The 14,486-nt window shown below is 38.1% G+C and overlaps 1 protein-coding gene across 6 annotated transcripts in view; it reads left to right on the forward strand.

Annotated features, from left to right (window-relative positions):
* Positions 1 to 12,817, forward strand: part of KLHL20 (kelch like family member 20) — a 71,226-nt gene extending 58,409 nt beyond the window's left edge. For all 6 annotated transcript variants that reach the window (XM_070768897.1, XM_070768895.1, XM_019976285.2 and 3 more), the window contains 5 exons: positions 335 to 478; positions 4,514 to 4,647; positions 5,261 to 5,469; positions 9,015 to 9,121; positions 11,270 to 12,817. In XM_070768897.1, coding sequence (XP_070624998.1) covers positions 335 to 478; positions 4,514 to 4,647; positions 5,261 to 5,469; positions 9,015 to 9,121; positions 11,270 to 11,354 — 679 coding nt within the window. In that variant the 3' untranslated portion in view covers positions 11,355 to 12,817. The remainder of the gene's footprint in view (positions 1 to 334; positions 479 to 4,513; positions 4,648 to 5,260; positions 5,470 to 9,014; positions 9,122 to 11,269) is intronic.
* The last annotated feature ends 1,669 nt before the right edge of the window (positions 12,818 to 14,486 follow it).

Here is a 14,486-nt window from a genome sequence, read left to right on the forward strand (position 1 = left end):
TGGAAACATACAATAATTGATTTTTTAATAACTTCTAGCTTCTTGTCACCTACCCTTTTTCATTCAGCCATGTTCCTGATACTTATGAAATACATCTATGAAACGTTTCAGTGTATCAAGATCTAGAGATACAGATTCTGTAGTTGAAAATAACATGAACATCAGAAGAATCAGTGCCATAGAAGTTAAAAAAAAACACACACACTTAAAAACAAATTGAATTAAATAGAGTGGAAATGATTAAATATTAACTATATCATATGCCATCACATTTATAAGCCTAGCCAAATTTTCTTTGTGTAATACAGACCCTGTCTTGATGTGTTCTCTGTAGGTACGACCCCAAAACAAACCAGTGGAGCAGTGATGTGGCTCCCACAAGCACCTGCAGGACAAGTGTAGGTGTGGCTGTGCTTGGAGGCTTTCTCTATGCTGTGGGTGGCCAGGATGGCGTGTCCTGCCTCAACATTGTTGAAAGGTGAATTTTTTAACTCATTTTCAGTTTTTTTTTAAAAGAATATAGAGGGCTTTTTTAAAGGAATAATTTAGAACACTAGAAATTCACTATCCAGTAGATTTCCCATGAGCTGTGAGGAAAAGGTTTTCAGTTAACCTTATAGTCTAGGAAGATGAAAGATATAATCCAGTTTTTACACTTATATGTTATATAGGCTGAGCCTAACAATGAAATGTTGGAATCATATTTTAAATTACATTTTATGTATGATGTCAAGCATACCACTTCTGAAATCTGTTCTGATTTTTTTCCCCAGTATTTAGAATGATTTTCCTCAGAGTTCCTTCAGGAAAATGATTAATTCTTGGTGCAGCATATATCTTATAAGGACTATAAAGTATTTTGTATATGGATTCTCATTAATTCTTGAAGTATACTTAGGGAAATATTAGTGGGCTGCCTTGATTTACTTTATACTTTTACAGATCAGTGAATTTTGGTGAAATAGATTCTATTTTTAATTTCTTGCTCCATCATTTTTTTGTCATTCTACCTTAGAGATTAGGTCTTGGAATCTCATGCACTTAATTACTGGCAAGAGCACACTATGCTTCATCCCCTCTTCTTCTTTTTTTATTTATTTTAGTTGGAGGCTAATTACTTTACAATATTGTAGTGGTTTTTGCCATACATTGACATGAATCTGCCATGGGTGTACATGTGTTCCCCATCCTGAACCCCCTCTCCCACCTCCCTCCCCATCCCATCCGTCAGGGTCATCCCAGTGCACCAGCCCTGAGCACCCTGTCTCGTGCATAGAACCTGGACTGGCAATCTATTTCACATAAGATAATATACATGTTTCAATGCTATTCTCTCAAATCACCCCACCCTCGCCTTGTCCCAGAGTCCAAAAGTCTGTTCTTTACATCTGTGTCTCTTTTGCTGTCTTGCAAATAGGGTCATCGTTACCAACTTTCTAAATTCCATATATATGCGTTAGTATACTGTATTGGTGTTTTTCTTTCTGGCTTACTTCACTCTGTATAATAGGCTCCAGTTTCTCCCACCTCATTAGAACTGATTCAAATGTATTCTTTTTAATGGCTGAGTAATATTCCATCATGTATATGTACCACAGCTTTCTTATCCATTCGTCTGCTGATGGACATCTGGGTTGCTTCCATGTCCTGGCTATTATAAACAGTGCTGCGATGAACATTGGGGTACACGTGTCTCTTTCAGTTGTGATTTCCTCGGTGTGTATGCCCAGCAGTGGGATTGCTGGGTCGTATGGCAGTTCTATTTCCAGTTTTTTAAGGAATCTCCACACTGTTCTCCATAGTGGCTGTACTGGTTTGCATTCCCACCAACAGTGTAAGAGGGTTCCCTTTTCTCCACACCCTCTCCAGCACTTATTGTTTGTAGATTTTTGGATAGCAGCCATTCTGACCGGTGTTAGATTTCATCCTCTCTTCTTAAAAAGAAATGTTTTGAAATAGCATTTACTAATAGTGTTATCATAATTAAGTAGACGAGTTTAACTCTGTCTTAAAGTTAGAGGTAACTCTTGAAAGCAATGCCAGTTCCCGTTTATGTTTGTCAGGACACTTATTTCTCCACTTTGAAAACTCTATGCAAGGGGATTCTGGGAAGATAGTTGATTTATAATGTGTTGGTTCAAGTGTACAGCAAAGTGAACCTGTTATACATATACATATATCCACTCTTTTTTAGATTCTTTTTCCATATAGGGCATTACAGAGTATTGAGTAGAGTTCCCTGTGCTATACAATAGGTCCTTATTAATTATCTATTTTATATATAATAGTCTGTATATGTCAGTCCAATCTTCCAGTTTATCCCTCCCCTGCCCTTACCCCCTGGTTATCATAAGTTCATTTTCTATATCTGTAACTGTTTATGTTTTGTAGATAAGTTCATTTGTAGCCCTTTTTTTAGATTCCACATATAGACAATATCATATGAAGTTTGTCTGTTTCTGACTTCTCTCAGTGAGGTCCATCCATGTTGCTGCAAATGGCATTATTCATTCTTTTTTATGTCTGAGTAATATTCCTTTGTTGGAGAAGGCAATGGCACCCCACTCCAGTACTCTTGCCTGGAAAATCCCATGGATTGAGGAGCCTGGAAGGCTGCAGTCCATGGGGTCACTGAGGGTCAGACATGACTGAGCGACTTCATTTTCACTTTTCACTTTTATGCATTGGAGAAGGAAATGGCAACCCACTCCAGTGTTCTTGCCTGGAGAATCTCAGGGACAGGGGAGCCTGGTGGGCTGCCGTCTATGGGGTCACACAGAGTCGGACACGACTGAAGTGACTTAGCAAGCAAGCAAGCAATATTCCTTTGTATATGTGTACCACATCTTCTTTATCCATTCCTACTGATGGACATTTAGGTTGCTTCCTTGCCCTGGCTATTGTAAAGTAATGCTGCAGTGAACACTGGGGTGAATGTAAGTTTTTGAATTATGATTTTCTCTGGAGATATTCCCAGGAGGGGGATTGCTGGATCATAAGGAAGCTCTATTTTTAGTTATCTGAGGAACCTCCATGTTATTCTCCATAGTGGCCATGTTTACATTCCAACCAACAGTATTGGAGGGTTCCCTTTCCTCCACATCCTCTCCAGCATTTATTGTTTGTAGATTTTTTGGTCATGTCCACTCTGACTGGTGTGAGGTGGTACTTCATGGTACTTTTGATTTGCACTTCTCTAATAATTACAGATATTATCATGTGCTTTTCAACCATCTGTATGTCTTCTTTGGAGCAATGTCTGTTTAGATCTTCTGCCCATTTTTTGATTGGGTTGTTTTTTTTTTTTTTTTTAATTGAGCTGCAGGGAGCTGTTTGTATATTTTGGAGATTAATCCCTTGTCAGTTGCTTCATTTTCAAGTATTTTCCCCCATTCTGAGGGTTGTCTTTTCATTTTGTTTATGGTTTCCTTTGCTTTTGAGTTTGTTTAGGTCTCATTTGTTGATTTTTGTTTATATTTTCATTACTCTAGGAGGTGGATCAAAAAAGATCTTACTGCAATTTATATCAGTGTGTTCTGCCTGTATGTTTTCCTACAAGAATTTTATAGTATCTGGTTTTACATTTAGGTCTTTAATCCATTTTATTTTGGGGTATAGTGTTAGGTTGTGTTCAAATTTCCGTCTTTTACATGTAGGTGTTCAAGTTTTCTCAGTACCACTTATTGAAGAGACTTCCTTGTGAAGCCCTTCCTAAATTCCTGATTCATGGAAACATATGGTTAGTGTGGAAAGTCACTGAGTTTGGGGTGGTTTGTTACACAGTGGTAGATAACTGGAGTACTGGTACTGTTATCTCAGGAACTCTGGAACTGCTTCTCAGAGCTGTGACTAAAACTTCCAACAAGGCTTAGCTTTGGAAGTGCCAGAAAAAGCTGCTGCTGCTGCTGCTGTCGCTTCAGTCGTATCCGACTGTGCAACCCCACAGACGGCAGCCCACCAGGTTCCCCCGTCCCTGGGATTCTCCAGGCAAGAACACTGGAGTGGGTTGCCATTTCCTTCTCCAGTGCATGAAAATGAAAAGTGAAAGTGAAATAGCTCAGTCGTGTCCGACTCTGTGCGACCCCATGAACTGTAGCCCACCAGGCTTCTCCATCCATGGGATTTTCCAGGCAAGAGTACTAAAGTGGGGTGCCATTGCCTTCTCCGAGAAAAAGTCTAGAAGCTGAAATTAACTGTGACAGCCAGAGTGAAGGGCCATTGCTGAGACAATATCTACAGGGTTGGCAAACAAACAGAAAGTGTCTAGTCTTTCCTTTTGGCAAAATCTAGTAGAGAGCCACCTTAGCAAAGGAGAAATGTAGTTTTCAGATTTCTAGCCACAGCATCATAAGTCAGAATACTAATAACAATGGAAAATATGTTAGATAATCACTGTACACTGGACCATAGCAAATCTATATATCTAACATATCTTTAGCATGATTTCATACCTTATGGAAACAGCTTCACTTAACAAAAACATGCGTGCAGTCTTTGGTTTCTCTTACTGCAGGTATGATCCAAAGGAGAACAAGTGGACTCGGGTGGCTTCTATGAGTACCAGAAGACTAGGTGTAGCTGTGGCTGTGTTAGGAGGGTTCTTATATGCTGTAGGTGGCTCTGATGGGACATCTCCACTCAACACAGGTTAGTCCCTTCCAAAGTCAGTCTGGTTCCCCCAAATCAACACATTTTTCTTAGGAGAGTCCCCTCACAAAAAGTATAAGATGTCCATGTTATCCTATAATTTATTAAGAAAATTATTTTTCCACTAGGAGAGTGCAACTCATAGCTGTTCATCAGGTCTTCTGCAGCCATAGTCTACTGGTGTATTTCTAAAGTATTTCTTTCTCCCTTAATTTCACAAGTTACTGGGAATTTATAGCATTTATATAATGCTATATAAACTAACATTATATAAATGCTAGAGAGAGAAACTTATTACTATAAACCATTTTATAGCTATCCTCTCATTTAAACATACAAAGAGATGCCACAAGTCACCTAGCTTAGAACTAGGTACTTTGACTCCAACACATGTCCTTTCCACCAACCATACCTAAAAGAAATCAGTCCCTGATGAGAGTATAGTGGTATTGTCCAAAGGTAGATGAGTCTTTCTCAAAAGCAAAAATCAGACTGCTTATTGGAAAAAAAAAAAAAAAAAACATGTTATCAAAAAGCAGAGTAGCTATGAAGAAAACTAGAGGTGGGAGGAAATGATTGAACAGTCACTTACTGGCTTTTCTTTTCCCTGCAGTGGAGCGTTATAATCCTCAGGAAAACAGATGGCACACCATAGCCCCTATGGGGACCCGGAGGAAACACCTAGGCTGTGCAGTGTATCAGGATATGATCTATGCCGTAGGAGGCAGAGATGACACTACAGAGCTTAGCAGTGCTGAGAGATACAACCCCAGAACTAACCAGTGGTCTCCGGTGGTGGCTATGACATCCCGCCGTAGTGGAGTAAGTGCCTGGCTACTGGAAACTGAAAAGCAAGCACCAAAAGAGGGAGGGCTGTGCAGAAGAAGTCTGATCTGTAAAATATAATACAAGGGGCACAGAGGGGATGCACTCTGGATGCAGAACAACCCCTATTACTTTTGTACTGGAAAAAAAAATGTTAATTTCTTTTGATTACTGTTATCCCAAGAAGATACGTAACATATCCAATCATATCTTTACTTAGAGAATTCCTTTTTATGATTTATTTTTATTGAAATATAGTTGATTTACATTGTTTATTTCTGCTGTATAGCAAAGTGTATAGTTATATTCTTAATACTCTTTTCCATTATGGTTTATCCCAGACTACTGAATATAGTTCCCTGTGCTATACAGTAGGACCTTGTGGTTTATCCATTCTATATGTAACAATTTGCATCTTATGTTTTATCTTATAATCAGTTGCTTCTTTGAAAGCCATCTCCCTGTCTATCTACTACGTTTCCTAATTTTACTCATGTTCATTGATATCTATCAGATATATGGGTTCATCTATACCCAATGAAGGTAAATATTCCTACCTAGTGTTTCTAGGTGATATTCTAAGTAGTTGACATACCAATTGAATGTTTAGGCAGAAACACATCTGGCCCCACCACCAGTCTACACAGACTGGTTTGAGTCCATCCCATCTATAGTATAGATGACCTGTGTCGTGGTCTAGACCATGAACAATGACCTGTAACTACAAGAAACTTCCAGAGTGAAGTGTAGAAGTTATCCATTCTAGGAGATTTAACCAATAAACCATTGATCCCAACAGGAGCTCATCAATGCAGGATAACAGGTGGGATAACCCAGCTTTAGCTAACAATTTCATAATCTGATAAAAGGGAGTGAATTCTGGTTTGCAGAGATCCAAGACCACCACCAGTGGGCATCAGCTCGTCAAAGCATTCACATGCCTGTGGCTCTTTATTAGTGTCAACAGCAGCTTCTTTGTCATGTTCCTATTGTTTTCACTGCTACATTGTGTTGATTATATATCCACTCATTTAGCCAATACTTATCAAGTACTTCCCTGGTGCCTCAGACGGTAAAGCGTCTGCCTACAATGCGGGAGGCCGGGGTTCTAATCCCTGGGTTGGGAAGATCTCCTGGAGAAGGAAATGGCAACCCACTCCAGTATTCTTGCGTCGAAAATCCCATGGACAGAGGAGCCTGGTAGACTACAGTCCATGCAGTCACAAAGAGTTGAACATGACTGAGCGACTTCACTTTTCTTTATCAGGTGCTTACTATGTGCTGGAAAAGGTCAATTTTCATTCCATCCCAAAGAAAGGCAGTGCCAAAGAATGTTCAAACTACTGCACAATTAATTGCACTCATCTCACACACTAGTAAAGTAATGCTCAGAATTCTCCAAGCTAGGTTTCAACAGTACATGAACCGTGAACTTCCAGAAGTTCAAGCTGGATTTAGAAAAAGCAGAGGAACCAGAGATCAAATAGCAAGGATCTGTTGGATCATAGAAAGAGCAAGAGAATTCCAGAAAAACATCTACTTCTGCTTCATTGACTGTGTGATCACAACAAACTGTGGAAAATTCTTCAAGAGATGAGAGTACCAGACCACTTTATCTGCCTCCTGTGAAACATGTATGCAGGTCAAGAAGCAATAGTTAGAACCGGACATGGAACAGACTGGTTCAAACTTGGGAAAGGAGTACGTCAAGGCTGTGTGTTGTCACCCTACTTATTTAACTTACATGCAGAGTACATCATGCAAAATGCTGGGCTGGATGATGTACAAGCTGGAATCAAGATTTCCAGGAGAAATATCAATAACCTGAATTATGCAGATGACATCACCCTTATGGCAGAAAGCAAAGAGGAACTTAAGAGCTTCTTGAAGAAGGTGAAAGAGGAGAGTGAAAAAGCTGGCTTAAAACTCAACATTCAAAAAACGAAGATCATGGCATCCAGTCTCATCACTTCATGGCGGATAGATTGGGAAACAATGGAAACAGTGACAGACTTTATCTTCTTGGGCTCCAGATGGTGACTGCAGCCATGAAATTAAAAGTTGCTTGCTCCTTGGAAGAAAAGCTATGACCAACCTAGACAGCATATTAAAAAGCAGAGACATTACTTTGCCGACAAAGGTCCATCTAGTCAAAGCTATGGTTTTTTCAGTAGTCATGTATGGATGTGAGAGTTAGACCATAAAGAAAGCTGAGCACTGGAAAATTGATCCTTTTGAACTGTGGCATTGGAGAAGACTCTTGAGAATCCCTTGGACTGCAAGGAGATCAAACCAGTTAATCCTAAAGGAAATCAATCTAAATATTCATTGGAAGGACTGATGCTGAAACTGAAGCTCCAATACTTTGGGTACCTGATGTGAAGAGCTGACCCTGATGCTGGGAAAGATTGAAGGCTGGAGGAGAAGGGGACAACAGAGGATGAGATGGTTGGATGGCATCACTGACTCGATGGACGTGAGTTTGAGCAAGCTCTAGGAGTTGGTGATGGACAGGGAAGCCTGGCATACTGCAGTCCATGGGGTCACAAAGAGTCCAACACAGTTCAGTGACTGAACTTTTGTTCAGTATAACTTGATTCCTATCCTCAAAGAGTTCCCAATTTAGTAAAGGAAATTAAAGTGTTTACAGCTAACTAAGGTTTCCCTGGTGGCTCAGTGGTAAAGAATCTCTCTGCAACGCAGGAGACATAGGTTTGATCCCTGGGTTCAGAAGATACCCTGAGTAAAGAAATGGCAACCCACTCCAGTATTCATGGCTGGGAAATCCAAAGGAGAGAAGAGCCTGGAGGGCCACAGTCCATAAGGTCACAAAAGAGTCAGACACAACTTACTGACTAAATAACACAGAAGACAAATCCTCTACTAGCGGCATGTGCGTTATAGGAGAACGTGGGAGAGTATGCTTAACACTTTGGAACAGGGAAGAGACTTACCAGAGTAAGTTACACGTAAAGTACCTTGAAAGAAGAGTAAGACTTTATAGAAGAGGGACAGAAAATATCAGGGAACAACACATGCAAAAGTATGGAGGCATTTAAAAAGTATGTTATTTTCTGGGACTAGCAACTACTCTGATATTAATGCAACATAGATTACATTAGAAAGTGAGGTTAAAAGGAAGGAAAGTATCGATTTCTGAAGGTCCTGACATAATAAGGACTTTAAATTTATCTTTCAAAAGAGAATTTTATTGACAACTTAGGTAGTGGATCAGAACAGGCAAATACTAAAAGAACTGAGAGCAGTTTGGAGGTTCTTGCTCACTCCCAGTGAATGTTTTACCTAACATTCAAGAAATAAATGTTTTCAACTCTGTGTAAATATTCTAGTTGGGTATATAATTTTATAGTTCTCATAATTAAATAACTTTTGTGATTAATTTTTTCTTTCTGTGTTCAAGTAAACCAGAATGTAAGGGCATAAAGACTTATCTTTTATTAAAGAGATTTATCTAGAAACCAGTCTAAATTTCATAGTGATTCTCTAGCTTCTGCAGCAGCCACCATGTTTTGGTCCCGTAGGTTGGCCTGGCAGTAGTGAATGGACAGCTTATGGCTGTAGGAGGCTTTGATGGCACAACGTACTTGAAGACAATTGAAGTTTTTGATCCTGATGCCAATACATGGAGGTAACTTTTAAGCTATGTTCAAATCACCTCACTGCTGACCTGAAATTCATGGGCTTGAGATAATAGTCTATGACCATCAAATTCAGGATGGTCAGTACATTGAATTACCTCTGGCAATATGTTGAAAAGGACTCAAAGTTACCCACATCCGATGGCTTATTTTGACCTCATTGCTCTAAAGGGGCTGATATCATACAAAATCCCTCTCTTTGGTAACTGTTCAGTTTTAAAATTAGAGATAGCAAAGACAGAAAAAAACAATCTCCTTGCTAGCCACACCAGCTTCCAGCTGAAGCTCAGGAAACTAAGGCACTGAGAAATAAAATGAGCTGCCTAAGCAAGTTAGTGAACGTTAGAATTAGAACCTGGACCTTTGTCTCCCAATCTGTCATTGCAGTTTTTATGCCCAGAAAAACAAACTGCAGTTACTGTTTAAAAAATATTTCATTTTAAAACTGATATTTTTCCTTGAGTTTTAAAAATACTTAAATATGTTATTATTCTATTTTAAAGTCTGGCAAATTTTAACAGTCACTTTTAGAGAAGAGGCTACATCTTAGGAGAGTTTAACTAAGCTAAACTGTATTTATAGGTCTGACTTGACTTTGCTTTTAAATCGTCAGTTGTCTTAACAAATCCTTCCCAACTACTTAAGTAGTTCTTACAAATTCACATCATCAGGTAACTCTTGAATTTATTTTAAATATTCAAAAATGTATACAAATTTAGCAAAATTCTCTTAAACCTTTCAACTTAAAATCTGAAGTCTAAATCTTTGTTCAGTCATGCAGTTTTTCTTCATTCACAAAACTAATCTGATAGATGCTTTAATATTCCAAAATCTCTTAAAACACTACAAGATCTTAAAAGGTCTAATATATAGTTAATTCTCAAATTTAATATAAAACATTAGGAGTATGGGTTTGAGGTACTTTATACTAATATCTATTCTACATACTAGCTTTTCTAAGAAAATAGTTTTACCTCTGAAGCATTTGCAGGTTTCTTTCTCAGTAAGTTGGACTTACTTGCCTAAACAAGTCTGTGTAACCATCTCAGCAGTTGAGGTTGCACATTAACCACAGATAACAGTCTGGACATGAGATCTGAGGCAGCTCTCAAAGACTTTTTCATGACCATGCAAAATAAGCTGACGTCTTCTATAGTCACTATTCCAGAAGGGAACAGTCTTGGAAGTCCATTCCGGCTGCATTCTAAGTATTTCTAATTGAGAACCGGTAACTACCCACCCAGGTTTTTGCCATTAGTTTATAAGATTTAACTCATAGGTTTACTGGGTTCTTTCATCCCTGGGAAAACCACTTTGACAGATACCTGAATGACATTCTTTGGATTCTGCATCTCTCTCATGCTCTGCAGGGCTCAGTGGTCACAATACTAAAGTCAGACTTTTAACATTGTCACACTCTTTGCTTCTACCTCTCATTTTCACAACCTCCTTCATGAAGTAAAGGTTTACTGAATGTTCTAGACCCTAGGGATACAAAGGTGAACAAAACAGTAAGCATAATTTGGGAAGACAGCCAAATTTATTTCTCATTTTCTGACCATGATCCTACGTAAGGACTTGTTTCTCAGCAACTATTACTAATATATGTTTGTAGTATTTGACCAAGTGATATTCATGAAATTCTTAAGGACCAATTGTTGAGGGATTATAAAGTTTTCTTTATAATCATATCCAGTTTTGTTCCATAAAGCTTTGAGAAGACTTCTAAGAGTCCATACAGAACAAAAGAATAAAAATAACTAACCAAAGGTTAGGCAAAAGGAAAATGTAGGTGGGGAAATATTATAGCCAGGGTCAAAATTAGCCACAAAAATGTAGAATATGTGATACTGCATAATTGTTATTCAGTCTAGATGTAGAGTAATAAAGTTATAAGGCAAAAAGTGTATATGGCACTTCTCTTAAAATAGTATTCTGTAAGTCAGAGAATTTAGTCAGTGTCTGAAATAATTCTGCTGCTTTCCAGTGCTCAGTTCCAGCTCCTAATCTTTGGAAGAGATGTACAAAGCTAAAAATATTAGTTGTGATAGACAAAGAAATGTTTTATTAACATTTATGTTATGGAAGAAACAATGCTTTTTTCAATTGGAAATCTGATTGTGTTTCTTTCTTTGCAGATTGTACGGTGGGATGAATTACCGTCGGCTTGGGGGTGGTGTAGGAGTTATAAAAATGACACATTGTGAATCCCATATATGGTGAACACACAGAAGACGGTCATGTATATCTTCCTCTGTATTCTGGAGCGCTTTGACTTTGGAGCTTTGTACAGCTCTAGAAAACACTAAACAAATCTTATTCTTTGCCGGTGCCTCAACATGTGGAAATACAAATACAGTGAAAGTACTTCACCTGCAAGATGCCACCTTTGCACAATAATTTTTGGTTCTGTGCACAAAAATATTTATTTTCGGTTTTAATTTATCATGGGACTTTTGTTGTTGGGGGGTGGTTTTTTGTTTCTGTTTTTGGATTTAGCCTTCCTCCCATCAAAAGAAAAAAAAGACAAAAAAAAAGATTTCAAGCAGTAAAACCTTATTTTTAAGATATTAAGTTTGAAACCACCAATAAGGGAAGAGGGCTATATGTGATCTAGTTGTCAGTTCTAAGCACTCCATCCACAAGACTCCACTACTTACAGAGACATACCAATGACAAAGATAGGAATACAAAGTGTATTAGTTAGCCATCATTCTTGCACTAAGCACCAGAAGACTTGAAAAATCTAAAAAACAAAAAAAAAATCTCATTTAACTAGGATAATTCAAAAGGAATATTAAATCGATAAAACCAGGACTCACATGCCAAAGTTCTCATCAGTGGAAGCTCACATCTTGTTTCCTTCCATATAAAACTTGTTTGCCGCTATATTTAAAGTCTTTTTTTCAAATATTTTCATTGAGTTTCTGCTAGATCTAGAGCTCTGCTCAGTGCCTCTACAAAACAGTGTACAATTCTTATACTGTCTTGAGAATCCCCCCGGAAGAATCATGTGCAACTCTGCAAGAGTTTTTGCTCAAAAACATTACTGACTGAAGCAACTTTCCTTTCTATTTCTTATTGCTACTAAGGACCAGCAGGGAGAAATGTCCTCTCCCCAGCAGTGAATACTGTTATGCAATTTACACTTGATGCTCAGGCCTGCTGAAGCTGAGGCTTACCTGTAATCATAGCCTTCCAGGGGATGAATTCTTCAGTTCGTCTAATAGTACGCTAACGAGTGTAAAGTCACTTGAGGCATTTTATTAACAAAATCTTGGTTCTTTTATAAAAACTATATATCATTATCCTCATACTATAAAGCCACTGTTACTACTACTCTCAAATTGCACTTTCTGGTAAAAAGCTAACATTTTTAAGGAAAAAAAGATACATATTACAGTGGTTTAAGTTTTTTTGTTATTGTGTTCATAGATCAGTTTTTTTCAATGTATTTTACAGGAAAATCTTTGAATAAGACTTTAACCACGACCAAAAGGAATAATCTTTTCTCCCTCCCCTCACTACAGAAATGTTTGGCAACATTTGTGTTTACATTTAAAGATCATTTGCACCTTTACAAGGAAAAATATAAGTATTTGGTAAATAATTGTTTACATGTATCATTTATGCTTTTTTCTAGCATGTATAACTTTTTAAAATAAAGGTAGTACTTACCATAAAAATTTCTGGTTAGTGCTTTTTTAATGCCTGTATCTTTACTAGTTAATTTAGGTTTTTCTGTTTCTATATCATTTATATTTTCTATATGTAAAGTTATAAGTACTTTCAACGTGAAGGAATAAAGGGATTGATGGCCAGAATTATTAATTTTTATTGTATATTTTATCAATAACCTCACATATGCAGATGACACGACCCTTATGGCAGAAAGTGAAGAGGAACTAAAAAGCCTCTTGATGAAAGTGAAAGACGAGAGTGAAAAAGTTGGCTTAAAGCTCAACATTCAGAAAACTAAGATCATGGCATCTGGTCCCATCACTTCATGGCAAATAGATGGGGAAACAGTGGAAACAGTGTCAGACTTTATTTTGGGGGGCTCCAAAATCACTGCCGATGGTGATTGCAGCCATGAAATTAAAAGATGCTTACTCCTTGGAAGGAAAGTTATGACCAACCTAGATACCATATTAAAAAGCAGAGACATTACTTTGCCAACAAAGGTTCGTCTAGTCAAGGCTATGGTTTTTCCAGTGGTCATGTATGGATGTGAGAGTTGGACTGTGAAGAAAGCTGAGTGCCAAAGAATTGATGCTTTTGAACTGTGGTGTTGGAGAAGACTCTTGAGAGTCCCTTGGACTGCAAGGAGATCCAACCAGTCCATTCTAAAGGAGACCAGTCCTGGGTGTTCATTGAAAGGACTGATGCTGAGGCTGAAACTCCAATACTTTGGCCACCTCATGCAAAGAGTTGACTCACTGGAAAAGACCCTGATGCTGGAAGGGGTTGGGGGCAGAAGGGGACGACAGAGGATGAGATGGCTGGATGGCATCACCAACTCAATGGACATGAGTTTGGGTGAATTCTGGGAGTTGGTGATGGACAGGGAGGTCTGGTGTGCTGCGATTCATGGGGTCACAGAGTCAGACATGACTGAGCAACTGAACTGAACTGAACTGATTATCTATTTTATATAATAGCTATGTATTACCCAACCTCTAAACTCATTCTCTGGTGTGGAACTCAAAAATCGTTCAATTTTGAGCTACACATTCTTTTGATAATCATCTGGTCCAAACCAATTTATTTCTTTGCTTTAAGACTGAAAACCAAGGAAATCCTGCCTACAAGTAAATAGTCAATGATAGACCAACATTTGAAATCAGTTCCCCAAACTCCTACTCCATGTCTCCTTCTGTGCCACACAGCCACTGCTGGACCTGAAACATGGTCTGGAATTAAATATAATAATAGACCTAAAATTAATTCTAGTATGCAACATTGAAAAAGTATAAAAACTTTTATGAGATCCTTATGGTACTGCATCATTAATAGTCAGTCTTCAAGACAAAAATCACATTTCCTAAGACTCTGTTTCATATATTTGAAGGAAAGAAGAGGAATGATAACAGGAACAAAATTCTAAGAATTAGACTGTCCATAAGCAGGGAAGTCCCCAGTAAGAGCAATTCACATGGCAGTGATTCATGAGTAGAGACCCATGAATGAACACCCAGAGTGTTTGTTGGAGCCTAAAGGGTTTTTTCTTCCTTCCTGAAGGTGCTACAGTTTTAAGTGAAATGTATTTATTTTACAGAAGACATTGGTATAAAATAGAATATTTGCATAGTGATTTCTATCACTTCATGGCAAATAGATGGGGAAACAGTGGCT

This window comes from Bos indicus, chromosome 16 (assembly GCF_029378745.1).
Source record: "Bos indicus isolate NIAB-ARS_2022 breed Sahiwal x Tharparkar chromosome 16, NIAB-ARS_B.indTharparkar_mat_pri_1.0, whole genome shotgun sequence".
NCBI lineage: Eukaryota > Metazoa > Chordata > Mammalia > Artiodactyla > Bovidae > Bos > Bos indicus.